This window comes from Astatotilapia calliptera, chromosome 15 (genome assembly GCF_964374335.1).
Source record: "Astatotilapia calliptera chromosome 15, fAstCal68.1, whole genome shotgun sequence".
In the NCBI taxonomy this organism is placed as follows: Eukaryota; Metazoa; Chordata; class Actinopteri; order Cichliformes; family Cichlidae; genus Astatotilapia; species Astatotilapia calliptera.
In genome coordinates this window covers 29068213-29087623 of record NC_137436.1, presented here as the reverse complement: position 1 = coordinate 29087623, position 19411 = coordinate 29068213, and the positions used below count along the sequence as shown (strand labels likewise).

Sequence of the window (19411 nt, the reverse complement as noted above, 5' to 3'; positions counted from 1 at the left end):
TAATTGTGCATCTCTAAATACACAGTGGGGGATGAGAAAGAAAACAGACAGTGAGAAGTTTATTTCACTTATATTCTGTAGTCCCATGTTTTCTCTTTAACATCTCAAGTTAGAGCTGGACTTAAAGGCACATGCTAAATAGGCATTTTTCCATCAAAACTAGAAGATGTTAAATTTCTAATTAAGTCTCATACACTTTAGTCTGACAATTTTGTGTGTAACCCTCTGGGGACTAATTACAACCTTACTGTTACTCTCACTTGCTGCTTGGCTAGACTGTTTAGGCAAAAACGTCTAGGGCATACTTTTGTTCTTCACTTGCTATTTGTTCCATTTTATTCCAGTTCTTTCATTTAATACCTGCAATTAAAACTTTTTTTCATATAATAAAAATGTAACGTTAAAGAAAGAAGTAATTATGTGTAGTACAAGAATTTAATTACAGCTATTAGTGCTTTTGATATGCCCATTAATACTTAATAGACTGTGCATCTTCATTATGCGGCTCAAATATTATGCGGCTCAAATGTCTCTAATGTCTGCATTTTCCAAAGTAGGGATTAAGCTAAAAGAGCAACAACAGTTGCCAATATTCTATTTCTTTAACATTTTTTTGACACTTTCCCCCGGGTGACAATATGCACTCACAGCATGTAGACGATGACAGGAATTTTACTGAGGAGACTGTGGTTTGTTCTGTAGTTGTCAGGCCGAGTTTCACTTACGAATTTCCCTTGCTGTTTGGCTAGATTTAGGCAAAGACTTCTAGAAGCAAGCCTCGTGACCTCATAACAAATCTGGGTGGTTACTTTGAATCCCCCCAATCTACATCAATCAGGAGAGAGCTACAAATTCAAATCTAATGATCAGTGCAATGTAGAATTGCCAGTGAAATCTGATAAGAAAAACAAACAAACAAACACTTGAAGTGTAATCATACCGCCCATAATATGGTTCAAAAACATCCCCCAAACATGTACTTCTAATATGTCTAATATAAAGTGCCTGCCCATCCCACTAGACACTGAACAAAAATGTATGGTACAGTACAACAAGAAAAAGTAGAAACAAGAACAAGTCTGCAGTACTTTTTATATTCACTACACTAATGAGTAGTACATGACAGATTAAGAAAAGGACTTTTCTAATGTACAAATAATCCCTTTCACAAAACCTACCACATGTTACATGTTGAAGTGAGATGAGTCAATCTCAAAGCAAAAATAAAATATGAGTTGTTATTACTAATATTTGGAATATGTAGCAAGAAAATAAAAATAATAATGCAAAGCAAGACTGTTTCAAAACTTCCAGGTACCAGATCACAATATCACATATAACAGCTGCTTGCTTCATCGACAGGGTGCCACAGAAAACACTTTCTTGTGTTATTTCACATGTTGCATCATTGTTTCAAGTTTCAAGTTTCATTGTCATGTACAGATAAACAGTGTAGCCACATTTACCCATAATGAAATTCTTTGGCTCGTGCTCCTCAGCTTTACATAAGCATATAGAAAGTGTGCAGTTATATTAAGAAGAAAATAACAGAAAATAGCAGTAATAATAATAACAACAATGATAAAAGAGAAACAGAGAGAAGAAAAATTAAATATTTAGAGAATTTAAGACAAGTTGGTATTTACAGTTTGTGCAAGAGTATTTACAGGTTGTGCATAACTTGTGCAATGAGCATTTAATTGGCATTTGTTTAAGTGATAGTGTGTAGTCCTGTAATTGTAGTGAGTGTGTAATCGTGTGTATAGAATGTCAGCAGTTCAAAAGCCTGACGGCTTGTGGGTAAAAAATGTCTCTGTGTCTGCTAGTGCGGGTCTGAATACTCCTGAACCGCCTGCCGAACAGTAGGAGTGTGAAAAGTCTGTGGCTGGAATCAGAGAGGATCCACTGCGTCTTCCTCATGCAGCACCGTCTATAGAGATCCTGCATGGCTGGCAGATCTCACCACCCTCTCTAGAGCTTTGCGGTCCAGAGCATTACAGCTGCCATACCAGGTGGTGATGCAGCCAGTAAGAATACTCTCAATGGTGCATCGATAGAAGTTTGTTAGTATTCTGTCCAGCCACTGGCAGGATTTCTGGATGTCAGCCACTTCCTCTATCTCCCAGTGGTACATACCGTGCAGGGGCCTATCCTTCCATGATAGTTCCTCCTCTTGCTCGTCTTTCTTGGGTTTCTGCTGCCTGAGGTATTCACTGAGCACGACGTACGATGGAGCTATTTTCCTGATGTACTCATCAATGTTCGTTTCTCATCCTGTGTCTCATCCTGGACCATGGTTCTGACACTCACTAGTCCATGCCCCCTTCCTTCCGCTTAGCATACAGCATCTGGGTGCTTGACTTGGGGTGAAACCCTCCATGTGGTATCAGGAGCTTCCCGGTCTTGATGTCAGTGGCTTCTTTCACCTCCTTTGGCCAGCTTATTATCCCAGCAGCGTAACTGATCAGGGCAGGGCATAGGTTTGATAGCCTGGATCTGGTTCTTACCGTTCAAGCTGGACTCCTCGGGACTGAATAGAATAAACCCTCATTATCCCACGGATGAGAAATTTCGGTGTACTTAGTGGTTGCAGCTTTTCTAGCAGCCTCTTCGTTGTTCCCATTTGCCTGCAGGATCCCCAGGTACTTGTAGCCGCCCTTCGATCCCCTCAGTTGTGACTAACTTCCCTCTCTGTTACCAACCCACTACACTTCTCCAATCCAAACATCCAAATGACATTCCAAGTGTAGTGTATATAGAGTGGTGCTGTGGATCAGTGAATCGATGTGTCATTCACTCTTGACATACAGCTTAATGTTATCTATGTATTGGAGGTGGCTGACAACTGCTCCATTCTGTAGTCGGTATCTGTAGTAAGTCTTGTCAATAATTATGCAAAACATCAGTGGGGACCGCGCATCTCCTTGGTAGATCCCACACTTGATGGTGACTTGTGCTATGGGCTATTTCTTTCTGTGCCCCACTCATGTATTGAGCCATGTGCCTGTTCATCTTAGCTGCTCTAAGCTTCCATGCGGTACTGAGCCAGGTTATTGGCTGGTAGGTTCGTTTGTGCTGCCAGACGCTCATGGGATGCAGTGAGCGTCTTCAACCAGTAGCCGTGTCGGGGCCTGGTGCTGCCCAATCCTTCATGCAGGAGACCCTTTCATGGATGCCTGCCGTATACATTTTTCACAGAGAGCAGACCCTGTCTGTCAGTGATATTCAGGTTTACAGACAACCCATTTTAACACACACTAATAAGCTGACTACATTTTTTTTTTGTCAGACATGTGACTTAATGACATGTCATTAAATGAGTCAGTGTGTGTGATATGTAAGATTGTGTAAAATGTGTATCAGCAACTAAACTAGTCTTCTGCTGACATTTTAATTTGGTGGCCTGTTAATTAGATCATATCCAATTTACTCCCATTGCAAAATTTGACATTACAACATTCATTTCACTCAAAATGTGAATTTTAGTGAAATGGTTTTCACTACAAACAATAGTGTTGTAGTGTTCTTGTTATTTTCAACTAAACTCATTTTGTGTGACCAGCAAGCCCCCCTGCAACGCAAAGTTCTCCAAAACAGTGCTTCGAACAGCTAGGATACTGCACAGAACTCTCAAACTCTCAGGCCTCTAATAGAAGCTGAGCAAGTTTGTTTTTTTTAAAAAGCAGTAAAAAGGTAATAACATAATAGCTACACATGGGTCATTTAACAAATGCAAAGTACTAAGCATCAGGGCCACACGTTAGTCCTAAAGTCTTCCTACCTTACACTATCCTTGTAACTGGGAACGTCTGACTTATGTTATGTATTGTAGTTTCTAGAAAACTAATTGAAACATACCAATTCTTATTTAGGGAATACTGCAGCAAAAATTATAGCAGAGATTTGAAAAAGTCCTCCCTAGGGACCCCAAAGCGCTTTACACATCCAGTCATCCACCCATTCACACAGACATTCACACACTGGTGGAAGCGAGCTACAGTTGTAGCCACAGCTGCCCTGGAGTGAGTCCCCTTGTCCTCAAGACCTGTGCCCCCCAGCTGTGTGGAGTCTTTCATAAACTGTTTATGCTGAGTCTGAGTCTGCAGAGGGTCCCGGTGATGTGGAAGACATCATGCCTCGTCCCTGTACCAAAGACGCCTCGTCCCAGTGGCCCCCAGGATTACAGGCCCGTGGCACTGACCTCCCACATCATGAAGACCCTGGAAAGGCTCATCCTGGACCAGCTGCAACCCATAGTAAGACCACATCTGGATCCCCTTCAGTTCGCTTATCAGCCTCGTCTCGGAACAGAGGACGCCATCATCTACCTGCTCAATCGTGTCTACACCCATCTGGACCAGCCGGCGAGCACTGTGAGGGTCATGTTTTTTGACTTTTCCAGTGCTTTCAACACCATCAGGCCGACCCTCCTGGGTGATAAGTTAGCAGCGATGCAGGTGGATGCTTCTCTGGTGTCCTGGATTGTTGATTACCTGACAGGAAGACCACAATATGTACGTCTCCCACAGTGTGTGTCTGACAAGGTGATTAGCAACACAGGGGCACCACAGGGGACTGTCCTCTCCCCCTTCCTCTTCACCCTCTACACCACAGACTTCAGCCACTGCACAGAGACCTGCCATCTTCAGAAGTTTTCTGATGACTCTGCGGTGGTTGGATGCATCAGCAGGGATGATGAGACAGAGTACCGGGCTGTGGTCGACTCCTTTGTCACGTGGTGTGAGCAGAATCATCTGCAGCTCAACGTGGCAAAGACCAAGGAACTGATCGTGGACTTCAGGAAGACCAGGAAACACTTGACCCCTGTTTCAATCCAGGGGGTCAGTGTTGACATTGTGGAGCACTATAAATACCTTGGAGTACACATTGACAATAAACTGGACTGGGCTAAAAACACCACAGCACTTTACAGGAAGGGCCAGAGTCGTCTCTATTTTTTGAGGCGACTGAGGTCCTTCAACATCTGCCAGAAAATGCTGAGGATTTTCTATGAGTCTGTTGTGGCCAGTGCGATCCTCTATGCTGTTGCATGCTGGGGGAGCAGGCTGAGGGTCGCAGATGCCAACAGACTTAATAAACTGATCCGTAAGGCCAGCAATGTTGTGGGGATGGAGCTGGACTCCCTCAAGGTGGTGTCGGAGAGGCGGATGCTGTCCAAGATAAAGACAATGTTGGATAACACCTCCCACCCACTCCATGACATGTTGGTCAGTCACAGGAGCTCGTTCAGTGAGAGACTGAGATTACCGAAAAGCACCACTGAACGACACAGGAAATCATTCCTGCCTGTGGCCATCTCCCTGTACAACGCATCCACTTAACACACTGTTTGCTGCTACAACTACACGTTTCTTTTCCAAATATTTATTTATAAGTGACTTATGTATGTATGTATGTATGTATGTATGTATGTATATATATGTATATATTGTACTATTCTTAGTTAGCGTATTGTCTGTCTTGTCTTAATGTTGGTTTAAAATGGAGCACTGTAACAAAAAATAATTTCCCCCAGGGATCAATAAAGTATTCTGATTCTGATTCTGATATCGCGCCATCGGCCCGTCTGGCCAACACCAGTAGGCGGTAGGTGAAGTGTCTTGCCCAAGGACACAACGACCGAGACTGTCCGAGCCGGGGCTCGAACCGGCAACCTTCCGATTACAAGGCGAACTCCCAACTCTTGACCCACGATCGCCCCGTAAAATGTTACGTTTTTTTTTTTTCATACTGTCTACACCAGTCCATAAGGATGGAAATAGGAAAGAAAAGAGAAGATAATTCAAAAGTTAGGATTCCATGGTAATGGATCACATGTTGAAGGTAATCAAAGGGCAGCAGCTTTCTCAGAAAATTCATTTGCTTGCGTCATTTACCTCAAAGTCTGAAATGTATTCTTTTAGTTTGCTGCTTACAATGAACCCTATTTAGCACAAATGGCCTCCATTACAAACCTGAATTTGTACTTCTGCGAAAACATGGTTACATAATTAAAAAAAACGAAGGGACAAACAGTATGTCAGTTCACAACTTTTACCGTGACCAAGTGTGATCTTAACAATGACTTTTTGTACTTCTGCCTGCTTGAAGCATCTCCAGAAGGTCTTTGATTTTCTCAGAAAAAAGTCAGGAATCTGATATTCTGTTGGGCTTAAGAAATTGCAGTCACTCATCTTCACATTAAGAAAACATTCTTTGGGAAAAAAAGACCAGGAGACCAGCCTTTAACATTACACGGAAATGATACAATTTACAGTCTGCATACTTTCCAATTGCTGTGCTACTCGTTTCTCATACGGTATGTGTACCTGGAGAAAATACACAGTGCAGATTTACTAGCTGGGACGACTCATCGTTATACTGCAATCAAGCACATATAAGAGTGCCAATGGTCCACTCACATGACACAAATTTATAGACACAGAGGCAACCATTTCATTACAATAATGACTCATGCAATCTAACAAACTCAAAAAGGAGCATCCGTAGGTTTAAGTAGAGACACTCAAAGGCTTTTGTACTCCCTGTATGTGTATAAATGTGACTGAAATGAGGAAACCTGAAGTGAAAAGCCAAACTGTAAGAGCAGTGTTTAGATCTTAGAGACATCCTAATGCACCAATCACGTGCTCCTTCTGATAATGCCGTACCCCCAGTAAATGTAATTCAGTTTTAATTATAAATAGATATCTGCCCCGAGTTTATTCCTGCTGAATAATGGTTTCCATCAGTAATTGAAATCTCCATGAAGTATGATGCATCACCCTAACCCTACCCTCATGCTACAGTTTTTTATGTCTCAGGTAGAACAATAATTTTGACCAATTTCATAAAACCAAAAACTTCTGATTTTTAGGTAGAGGGTTTGAGTTAGGGTTAGGATTTAGGTCATCACGATCATGCCTCAGACCTCAGAGTTTTTATTTATTGTTTTCATTGTGTAATCTCAGTTACAACACTATGTTCAGCAGAGCATAATATTTTTCATCATATACGTCACACTGACACCATGTCCAAGTGTTATGGAATTTCCCATTTTCCCTACGGGACCATTGTACACCTCCATCTGAGTCAGTTAAAGTAAACCCTAACCTTTTGGACCACATTTTGTTGTACAGGACAAGAAAATCAAACTGTATGTTGCATCTTTTTACGTTTGTTAAAGTTAGTTAAAGCAAACTTGAGTCTGTTTTCTCGTCCAATAGAAGTAGGACATAGAGCAGAATGGTAGAAAATCAGACATTTATGCAAACATGATGATTCTTCTTAACAAAAGACTCACCTATGATACAGACGTAAAGGGCTGCAACAACGTCCGCCTCCCTGGAGAGTCTTGAGGCGAAAGGGTCACCACGGAGGAGATAATGTGGGAGGTATGAGGGATGTGGCCACGTTGCGTTCTCCATCACTGCCATCAGCAGAGAATGTCCTGTGAAATACAGGAAAAGGCTAAAACAATGGAGCTGTTTCCTTAAGTTGAAAATTGTTCACAAGCAAACATGTAGACATCAGGTAAGGACACATAATCTACATTTCCGTACTGCATTATGCAAACCTGAATGCTCCATATGCGCCTAAGTCAGCTGCACATGTCACAAGTGTCAACATTTCTGTTCGACATTAATGTAGCAGTCAAGGAAAACTCACTGCACATTTTTCCTGACTGCCAGAGAAAGAACAAAATTAAAACTCTCCCACAAAGAAGAGGAAAACATCAACTTCCATTAAATCAGTTCTAGTGCCTACCAAAAGAAATCAAATTTTAAAAAAAAATAGGGGAAAAATCGATAACAGTTGTAGTGTGCTCGCATGGGTTACAAACAGGGCAAGAACCTTGATAAAGCATTGTGACAACATGCTGAAAATTCAGAGTTTTTGGTTTTTGAGTGCTCTGGTGTTTGCTGTGGTTGCCAACATGAAAGTTGTCCACAGTCCACTCCCTGATTAATTTGGATAATTCAAAGTAATAAAAATAGCGGACTTCCGGCTGGCAGCGAGCAGAATGGCGGCGTAATTTCTGAGCTCCTCAGGGTCGAGCGAATTCTCCCTTAATTTCAAGTTTTCTGACTACTTCTATGTTTAAAACAATGCCGGGGGGGGGGGGGGGGGGGGAGGCAAAGAAAAAGAACAAGAAGATACATGAACCAACTGAACAGTATTTTCCAGAAGAACGAGAGGACACGCACGCTGATATGGCAAACTCCGATGAAGAAAATGGCGAGGGGACCAATCTCAATTCTTTGCAAGAGGTCATATAAAATATTAGCCAACAAATCTTTGACCTCCGGACGGAGATGAAAGCTGACTTCAACGCATTCAAAGAAGTCTTCAGGCGTGAGTTGAAAGACAACCTGAAGAAATTCAAAGAAGATATGAACTAACAGCTAACGGCTGATAAGCTAGCAGTCCAAGAATACGACGAGAAGCTTGAGGAAGCTGAAACACGAGTGGCGGGGCTTGAAAGCTGGTCAGCGGTGGCCTACAACGCGCTGAGACAATCGCTAATGGGGCAGAGGAAACTAACCGAAAGGCTAGAAAACCTTTAGTCTAGATCGAGAAGAAATAACCTGCGAATCTACAGAGTCCCCAAAGGAGAAGAGGGCAGCTCGGTAATAAGCTTTGTTGAAAATGTGATCAGAAGAAAGAGGCTAATGGCTGATGGCACTGACCCACAAATACAACAGGCTCACCGATCCCTTGGTCCTAAGCCAGGTGCTGATGCTGCTCCCCGTTCCATTGTCGTCTGTTTTCTTCAGTTCAAAACAAAGGAAACTGTCCTCAGAAACGCATGGCAGAAGAAGATCCTTGTCAAAGACAAACCCATTGGTTTCGACCATGACTTTACTGCTACGGTAGTACAACAGCGCCGTGCACATAGAGAAGTGAAAAGCACACTTAAACAAAAGGGCAATCTCCATTTACAAAACTCTGGAACCACTGGGACACAGGCCCTCAGGTGTACCACAGTCCGGCGGAGGCGGTACGAGAGATGCAGCGGAGAGGATTTACGGTGGAGGAGCCACACGAAAGAGGAGGATTTGACCCTATGTCTCTACTGGAGCAAGCGTCACCATGGCAACCCGCGACCCGGAGAAGCAACAACGGAGCCATTCAGAGAGTGCGCGACAAACTACAAGGAAACAGAGAAGGGTTTGACTTTATAGAAACTATTTCAGTGTAGGGGCAGATAACGTAATCACTCCAAATATGTATCTGGCTCTCTTGAATAATTAATATGTTCTTCATAGTTCAAGTTGTGTATAATTGCTATACCTTGAGGTAGCCAACAACTTAAGATAGGATGAGTGTGACTCAGATCGGGGTTCTCACGGATTCTAAGAGAGAGCCCTCACTTCCAGTGAGGCTCTCCCTCTCATCATTGTGTGGGGGTGTGTCATTTACCTCATATTGGGAGTCATATTGCAATGTTGTTCGAGTTTTGAATTCTACAGTTCTCTTTAATTGTTCATCTATTTGATCTACCATGTTTTGGTTTAGGTTTTGTTTGTTTTTGGGGTCAGTGGTGGAGGATCATTTTATTTCCACAACAGTATACTATGTCACAGTGTCTGGAATTGATGTTGCTTAACGGCCTGGGAAATCCAATCAAAAGAGCCAGAGTATTAGCAAAAATTAAACAAGAATGCAAAAGGAAGAATGTCATAGAGTGTTAGACTGTAGAATTGGGGTAGCGGATGTCTCAGATCATAACACGATTTTTCTGACAATTCAGTTGGACTCACTTCCAAGGAAAACTGTTTGGCGCCTTAATGTAGGGCTTCTGTCACGGCCAGCGTGTGGAGAGTGTGTGTGGTGGACCCAGGCGCGAACACAGGCGAAGAGACGGGAGTGAACTTAAACTGAAAGTGAGCCTTTATTTGGGCTGATGCAAAAGGGAGTAGACAAAACATAACAGGGACAGAGACTGCAACTAACAAAAAACCTAAACTGGAAAAACACTAACCTGACTGAAAGGAATAACTATGAACAGAGTGCTGTGCAGATGCATGGAAACTGTGAACCAAATGGCATGACGAAAACAGACACGAACATGACCTGCACGGAACCTCATCGTGTGGCTGCATGAAAAACAATATAAACCAAATCTGAATGAATCTATTACAAATCAACATATTAAACAAGAAATAGATACATTCATTAAAGAAAATGACAACAGAGAAGTGAACCCTCTAATTCTTTGGGATTCAATGAAAGCCATTCTGCGGGGAAGCTTGATAGCAAAAGCTTCTTTTGTTAAAAAAAATAATAATAAAAAATTGAAAAATATAATCAGCTGACAAAAAATTTAAATTAATTAGGCTTTCCCGTCATATGCTTATGGCTGGCACAACCTTCATGGAAGCCCATTCTATTTATCCCGAAGTAAGATATGATATCAGCAATCCAAAAATGAAATATAGCAGTTACAGAGAAGAACTCCCTTAATGTTGTTAACCAATGGCGATGGGAAGCAGCCAAGTAAGCCAAAATTACTATAGCAGTTGGGAAACCAATAAACCAAATGGCAAAAAGACATGCAAAATAGCTCACTTAATTCCAAAAGTTACATTAGATTATACACTTGCACTTTTGGAGGTAGAATAGGTTGTGTAGGCACTACTTGAAAACTTGAATTTGTAAAATTTAATACCTTACTGTCAAATATTCATTACAGCTATAATGTAAAAATGAAAAATGTTATGCTGTCTTAGCAAATAACAACATCGACCTTGGTACAACAGATGGTTAAAAAAAACCTCTTTCTTAAATCAGCCAATAATGTTCAGTATGTGTGGGTTGCCAATAAGCCTCTGAGATTAAGTGGGATGTCATGAACCATCAGGTTCGATCAGGAAAGTGGACCCAAAAATGCAGACAAACACGGGCGAGGAATGCTTACAATGAATTTTAATCGTAAAAGCGACCTAACGCGACAAGGGGGGGGCCAATCAGGCTAGTTGTAGGGACGGGGAGGAGGTCAGTAAGCCGCGGAAATATTCTGTAACAGAGGAGGAGGTAGTTATAATCTAGAGCTGGGCGATATGAGATTTTTTTCATATCACGATATGTTTTTTTCATTTCAGGCGATAACGATATCTATCACGATATAAGCCAAATAACTATATTTGTAAGATTTAAATGTGCCGTTGCTCACAAGTAAAATGTGAAATAATCAGCAGCTTGTTTTTATTTAAATATTTATTTCCCATAATAAGTTCAACAGGGTAGATGTACTTAAGGAACATGAGACTTTTTCAGATAAATAAAGGCAAATATTGCAAACTACACAAAAGGCAGCCGCTAAAGCGTTTAAGTTTCAAAACAGAACAAACAAAAACAGACTAAATTGTCAATTCCACTTAGAAACAAAGTATTAATTCTAAAAATAAATCTTAGTTTGTTTTGCAGAAGAACAGACAAAACTGACTAACTTTTGTCAGTATCAAATAAACTGAGAACTAAAAGGAAATTCTCAATCTCTCCTTGTTGTATAGCTTAGTTTTTCAAACAGTTTTAACTGTTACTTTAGTCTGACAAAAGCCGAATGACGAATTAGCGCTTCCAGTCAGAGACTGAGGCTACGTCCACACGTACACGGGTATTTTTGAAAACGGAGATTTTCCGTTTTTGTTTTAAAAAATAATCCCGTCCACACATAAAGGCAGAAATGAAGGAAAACGCTGTTATGAACATGCCAAAGCAGCAGGTGGCGCTAGATTCCTAACCGTGCAGAAATGTTGGCCAATCAGAAGTCTAGAAGCCTCGGTGGGAAAAAGTAAACAAAGCTGGGGCATAGAAGCAGAACCGAGTCGTATGTGTGGAGGGACAGTAACTGTGTGTATATGTAAGCATTTAAACACTGCAGAGAGTAGAATTAACAGTAACAGTATTGTAGAAATTCATTTCATCGAAACAATAACGTGGCGCACAGTGTGACGCATGCACCAGTTTATTGTATTTCCAGACTTGCTTTCGGCACAATTTACAGTGCACGCTACTCTGTTTTTTGTCAGACTTGAAATAGCCGAAATACCTTCACACTACGGAACTTCTATGGCTCTTCCGTTCGACAATCTCTCCGGCATTGGAACCATCATCTGTTTTCTCTTCGGTCACGCTCGGTAGATTTTTCTAGTCGGCACACTCATTTCCTCCATTACGCGCTGGCTCCATTACCCAGGGCAGCTGTGGCTACAACCGTAGCTTGCCTCCACCAGTGTATGAATGTGAGAGTGAATGAATAGTGGCATTGTAAAGCGCTTTGGGTGCCTTGAAAAGCGCTATATAAATCCAATCCATTATTATTATTATTATTATTATTATTATTATTATTATTATTATTATTATTATTATTATTACCCACTGCCTGCTTCCCAAACAAACACACGTGCGGCTTGGCACTTGTGCTGTACGTAACAAGTCACGCGACGTGACGCTGCGGCTGTGATTGGTTCGGCTCTGCGCTACTTAGTTTGGATTGGCTGACCTTTTTTTTAAATTTTTTTTTATTTTAAGAGGACAAGAGCGGCGAAGTCTATCGCGATAGCTTAATTTCTCTATCGAGTAAAAGTTATATCGCGATACATATCGTTATCGTTCTATCGCCCAGCTCTATTATAATCTGAAGGGAAAACTGGAGCATAGATAACTAGGAACTGGAGAATTGTTCGCCTTACTGTGCCAGTCCGGGTTGGAATCACTGAGGGGAGGGGAGAGGTCCGTGGAAAGCGTCTGGAGGGTCCCTAGCAGAGCAGAGTGAAGCTGACCCCCCACCCACTTGAAACGTAAAGGCAAATAGGCGGAGCGGTTAGTGCTACGTTTGTGCAGATTTGTGCAGGTAAAATTAGCGTTTGTGCTGCTACGGTTTCCGAGATATTAAACTTTATTTTATAGGTCATTCAAAGGTCACCATCCCCCCAGACTGCTCCAAAACGGGCCAAAATGGTCTACTTTTTTAGTGCTACGTTTGTGCTGGTTTGTGCAGGTAAAATCAGCGTTTGTGCTGCTACGGTTTCCGAGATATTAAACTTTATTTTATAGGTCATTCAAAGGTCACCATCCCCCCAGACTGCTCCAAAACAGGCCAAAATGGTCTACTTTTTTAGTGCTACGTTTGTGCTGATTTGTGCAGGTAAAATTAGCGTTTGTGCTGCTACAGTATCTGAGATATTAAAAGTTATATTTTTTGCTGATGACATCACCATCCCCCCAGACTGCTCCAAAACAAACCAAAATGGTCTACTTTTTTAGTGCTACGTTTGTGCTGATTTGTGCAGGTAAAATTAGCGTTTGTGCTGCTACGGTTTCCGAGATATTAAACTTTATTTTATAGGTCATTCAAAGGTCACCATCCCCCCAGACTGCTCCAAAACGGGCCAAAATGGTCTACTTTTTTAGTGCTACGTTTGTGCTGGTTTGTGCAGGTAAAATTAGCGTTTGTGCTGCTTCTGTTTTAAAGATATTAATGAAAATGTAAAGGTCAACCAGCCCCCCCACATTACCCAAATCCAACAAAAGTGGTATCAAACGTTTGTGCTACGTTTGTGCTGGTTTGTGCTGCAAAGATTTTCGTTTGTGCTGCTATCATTTTAAAGATATTAATAACAATTTCTAGAGGTCATCAGAGGTCAACCAGCCCCCCCACATTAATTAAATCAAACAAAATGGGTGTCAATCAACTGTGCTACGTTTGTGCTGGTTTGTGCTGCTAAAATTTTCGTTTGTGCTGCTTCTGTTTTAAAGATATTAATGAAAATGTAAAGGTCAAAAGGTCAACCAGCCCCCCCACATTACCCAAATCCAACAAAAGTGGTATCAAACGTTTGTGCTACGTTTGTGCTGGTTTGTGCTGCAGAAATTTTTGTTTGTGCCGTTATTATTTTAAAGATATTAACAAAAATTTCTAGAGGTCAACCAGCCCCCCCATATTAATGGAATCAAACAAAATGGATGTCAAACGTTTGTGCTGGTTTGTGCTGCAAAAATGTTTGTTTGTGCTGCTAACATTTTAAAATGTTTAATAAAATAACGTCTTGATGCGTGCTTAATCATCCAGGTAAGTAAATCCCAAAAGGTTGATTCTGTTCATCTGGACATTTTCAGTTGGAGAAATGTTTCGTCACTCATCCAAGTGACTTCTTCAGTCTCAGCTGACTGCAGGTTTCCCCAACCTTATAAACAGTACATTTGCATAGTGAAGGAAACTAGCCACTGAATGAACAATGTGCCGGGGGGTTAATTCCATGATTGTTAGTATGCAAATTCTTATGACCATTGATCAATGACAACTAATCAAAGCCTATTGATCAATGGCAGTGAGTACCATTCACAGAAAGTGGGGAATGGCTACAATCACAGCATTGTAGGATGGCGAAAGATGTACCCTTGGGCCCCCCTTCTCGATCCAGAGATGGTCAGCATCCTGACAGCCCGATGGACGAAGCTGTCTCTCAGTCTGCTGGTTCTGCCCCGGAGGCTCTTCAGTATCCTTCCTGATGGCAGCAAACTGAAGACGCTGTTGAAGGGATGAGTGGAGTCACCTGTAATGGAGACGACCTTCCAGATGAGGCAGGTGCAGTAGATCTCCTGGGGAGGGAGGCAAGAGAGGTCCCCACAATGCTCTCGGCTGCTCTCACTACCCGTTGTCATTTTTTCCTGCAGAACCCAATGCAGGAGTCATACCACACAGTGATGCAGCTGGTGAGGATACTCTCAACTGTGCCTCTGTAAAAGGTGCTCATAATGGGGGTTGAATCTCTTGTGCTTCTCAGTTTGCAGAGGAAGTAGAGTCACTGTTGGTCTTCTCCACATTCAGGGACAGGTTGTTGTTGCTGTACCACTCTGGCAGATGGTTAACTTCACCCCTGTAGTAGATCTCGTCGTGGGTCAGCAGAGTGAAGAGAAGGGAGCTCAACACACATCTTTGGGGAGCCCCCGTATTCCGTGTTCTTGGGCTGGAGGTGTTGCTGTTGACCCGTACTGTCTGCTGTCTTCCTGTCAAGAAATCTAGCAGCCCGTTATACAGCAAGGTGCTGATCCCCAGCAGATCCAGTTTGTGAATGAGTTGCTGGGGAATGATGGTGTTGAATGCTGAACTGAAGTCTATGAACAGCACTCTGACATATGAGTCTCTAGTGTTCAGATGTGTGAGGGCTGAGTGAGGGGCAGTTGAAATTCCATCATCGGTTGAGCGTTTTGACCGGTATGCGAACTGAAATGGATCCAGGTTGGGGGAAAGCAATAATTTGATTTGATGCATGACTAACCGTTCAAAGCACTTAACTTAATAATGATGGAGGTGAGTTTGACAGGACGGTAGTCCTTAAAGCAGGAGATAGATGACTTCTTGGGTTCAGTAATGATGGTGGAGAGATCTCCACACACTGTCTGGGGATTGTGTCACCACGGTCTGTAGAGTGGGCTTGTAGTCTGTGATGGTTTGTATTCCTTGCCACTGCCTCCAAGTATCTCTGCTGTCGCTGAAGCTTTGCTGTAGCTGATGCCACGTGACAGGTTTGCCCTTGCTGTTCTTAGACTCACCTAATTCCCGGCTCTGAAGGCTTGCATTTTTCAACTTTAGGAGCATTTAAACCTGACCTGTGAGCCATGGTTTCTGATTGGCCCAGACAGTGATAGTCCTGGTCTCTGTGACATCATCGATGCATTTTGGGATGTAGGCAGTGACAGTTTCTGTATATTCCTGAAAGTCTGTGGTGTTGTCGTGTGTGGCGGCCTGTGGTGGAAAAGCAGTGCCTCTGAGGACCCTTCTGGCCACACCTGTACCTGCTTACGAACTGGTTTGGTGACTTTGACCAGGGGCCTGTGGGAACCCATGGCACACCTAGATTTCTGCCTGTACTGACCCTTATGCAAAATAGGTGGAATTAAGACAGTTCCAAAAGCAAACACAATTGATCAGTGCTGAGAGTGGTCCTGTTGCTGAGGTTGGGATGATCCTGTAATCTCTTATGAACGACCTCCAACGCTTCTATGACTGGGATGCAAGTGAAGACAGATGTAACATCTCTCTCTCACTGTACATGTACTGTTTATAAAATTAGGGAAACATAACCTGCACAAACAAAATAATTTGCAGGACAAATGTTTGACATCAATTTTGTTCGATTTGAAGAAGGTAGGGGGGGCAACTTCACTCACGGGTGTTTATAAGGTTGGGGAAACCTGCAGTCAGCTGAGACTGAAGAAGTCACTTGGATGAGTGACGAAACGTTTCTCCAACTGAAAATGTCCAGATGAACAGAATCAACCTTTTGGGATTTACTTACCTGGATGATTAAGCACGCATCAAGACGTTATTTTATTAAACATTTTAAAATGTTAGCAGCACAAACAAACATTTTTGCAGCACAAACCAGCACAAACGTTTGACATCCATTTTGTTTGATTCCATTAATATGGGGGGGCTGGTTGACCTCTAGAAATTTTTGTTAATATCTTTAAAATAATAACGGCACAAACAAAAATTTCTGCAGCACAAACCAGCACAAACGTAGCACAAACGTTTGATACCACTTTTGTTGGATTTGGGTAATGTGGGGGGGCTGGTTGACCTTTTGACCTTTACATTTTCATTAATATCTTTAAAACAGAAGCAGCACAAACGAAAATTTTAGCAGCACAAACCAGCACAAACGTAGCACAGTTGATTGACACCCATTTTGTTTGATTTAATTAATGTGGGGGGGCTGGTTGACCTCTGATGACCTCTAGAAATTGTTATTAATATCTTTAAAATGATAGCAGCACAAACGAAAATCTTTGCAGCACAAACCAGCACAAACGTAGCACAAACGTTTGATACCACTTTTGTTGGATTTGGGTAATGTGGGGGGGCTGGTTGACCTTTACATTTTCATTAATATCTTTAAAACAGAAGCAGCACAAACGCTAATTTTACCTGCACAAACCAGCACAAACGTAGCACTAAAAAAGTAGACCATTTTGGCCCGTTTTGGAGCAGTCTGGGGGGATGGTGACCTTTGAATGACCTATAAAATAAAGTTTAATATCTCGGAAACCGTAGCAGCACAAACGCTAATTTTACCTGCACAAATCAGCACAAACGTAGCACTAAAAAAGTAGACCATTTTGGTTTGTTTTGGAGCAGTCTGGGGGGATGGTGATGTCATCAGCAAAAAATATAACTTTTAATATCTCAGATACTGTAGCAGCACAAACGCTAATTTTACCTGCACAAATCAGCACAAACGTAGCACTAAAAAAGTAGACCATTTTGGCCTGTTTTGGAGCAGTCTGGGGGGATGGTGACCTTTGAATGACCTATAAAATAAAGTTTAATATCTCGGAAACCGTAGCAGCACAAACGCTGATTTTACCTGCACAAACCAGCACAAACGTAGCACTAAAAAAGTAGACCATTTTGGCCCGTTTTGGAGCAGTCTGGGGGGATGGTGACCTTTGAATGACCTATAAAATATAACTTTTAATATCTCGGAAACCGTAGCAGCACAAACGCTAATTTTACCTGCACAAATCTGCACAAACGTAGCACTAAAAAAGTAGACCATTTTGGTTTGTTTTGGAGCAGTCTGGGGGGATGGTGATGTCATCAGCAAAAAATATAACTTTTAATATCTCAGATACTGTAGCAGCACAAACGCTAATTTTACCTGCACAAATCAGCACAAACGTAGCACTAAAAAAGTAGACCATTTTGGCCCGTTTTGGAGCAGTCTGGGGGGATGGTGACCTTTGAATGACCTATAAAATAAAGTTTAATATCTCGGAAACCGTAGCAGCACAAACGCTAATTTTACCTGCACAAATCTGCACAAACGTAGCACTAACCGCTCCGCCTATTTGCCTTTACGTTTCAAGTGGGTGGGGGGTCAGCTTCACTCTGCTGTGTTAGCTTCTCCTACAGCTCCGGACCGCTAAAAATGCGCGTGCTTTTTGTGAGCTCGTTCCCGGCTCGTAACCAGCGCGTTCTGCCGTCAAGGGCGATCATTGGTTAAATGTGATCATGTGGCTGATGCAAGCCAGATCCTTTTATTTAGCAAAACTGTGATTAATAGTTAAATATTATTGCTGAGGGGCACAGACAGGACTCCGCACGCACGCACGCACACACACATAAAAAAAAAAAAAAAATTTTATAAGTTGCCTCAACAAAAGGGCACTTTGGGCACCCATCAGGAAAGGGGCGGGTGCTCAAGCCCCCCCCGCACGTGCCTGCTATAAAGGGTCTTTTAGTGTGATGCGAGTATTTGTCTTTTATGGTGCATCTGCTTTGTTTTTTCCAGTCTCAAATGTTGGGATATGGCTTCTATGTTAAGAATGTTTTATATAATAATGCTGAAAAAATCCTAGGGTTATTTTTTTTCTGACAAAAATCAAACTGGCAAAACACAAGCAGAGCAGTCAGAACTGTTCTTTGTTTCACTGTTTCACATTATAACCAAAGAAAAGTAAGCATAAGTATACACATTAGTCACTTAAGCCTAAGTATAGATACTAATGTTAAAACATTTTCTGGTAAATGCTGAAGTAAAAGATAAAAGTAGGTCTTTGGAGGACATTTATACCAGGTAATTTTTTTTGTCAAGCTAAATGAACCTCATATTATGCCATAATAATGCTTAAATATCTGTTACAAAAACCAGAAAAACCAAAGGGAATCTAAAAAGTAGGTCTACTTTCTATACAGCTTCATTACCTTACATTTATACCCTAATATTGATCATGAACATCACAGCTGCTCTGCTCCAGTCAAACACAGGGCTTCATTGCAAATTTCACCAAATTTCTTTCAGTGAACATGTGAACAACAAAATATTCTTATACTTCAACTTGTACTGCAAGATGTTAAAATGAACAAGGACCTTACATCTAAGCATTAAATTTACAGTTGGTCAGTCCTTTTGTTACTTTACATTATGTCTTTTTTCCATCTCTTAGTGAAGAAGTTTTCTCTCCAAGGGAAACTACACAATAACAGCTTATGTGTTCTTTGAGCTGTTAGAACGTTAGCATTTTTCTGTCACTTAGAAAATAATACTTTCTTAAAACCCACATCCTTTGTTTGGTGCATGCTAGCTGCTGAAATACGGAAATACTGCTGAAATAGCTTTCCAGATAATTAAGCCCAAATTTAATAAGGTTTAACTCATTTTTAATTTTCCACTGCCAGTTTGGGTATTTGATCTTCTACCTGAACTGGGAACAAAGATTAATCGACCCTCCATATATCTATAGGAGTATAATGACAAAACATGATGTGGTAGATTAGATTTGTTAGATGCATTAGATTAGAAGAAATTAGCAAATCTAAAAAAACAAAAGCCTAGAAATAGACTGAATTGCAGCAAAGAGAGCAGACATTTGGAAGGGAGCATATCAACTACTATTC

The 19411-nt window shown here is 41.6% G+C and overlaps 1 protein-coding gene across 4 annotated transcripts in view; it reads right to left on the bottom strand.

Moving 5' to 3' along the window:
• Window positions 1–19411, bottom strand: part of opn5 (opsin 5) — a 70366-nt gene that overhangs the window by 38248 nt on the left and 12707 nt on the right. For all 4 annotated transcript variants that reach the window (XM_026143295.2, XM_026143293.2, XM_080289964.1 and 1 more), the window contains one exon: window positions 7304–7450. In XM_026143295.2, the coding sequence (XP_025999080.1) occupies window positions 7304–7436 (133 nt within the window). In that variant the 5' untranslated portion in view covers window positions 7437–7450. The remainder of the gene's footprint in view (window positions 1–7303; window positions 7451–19411) is intronic.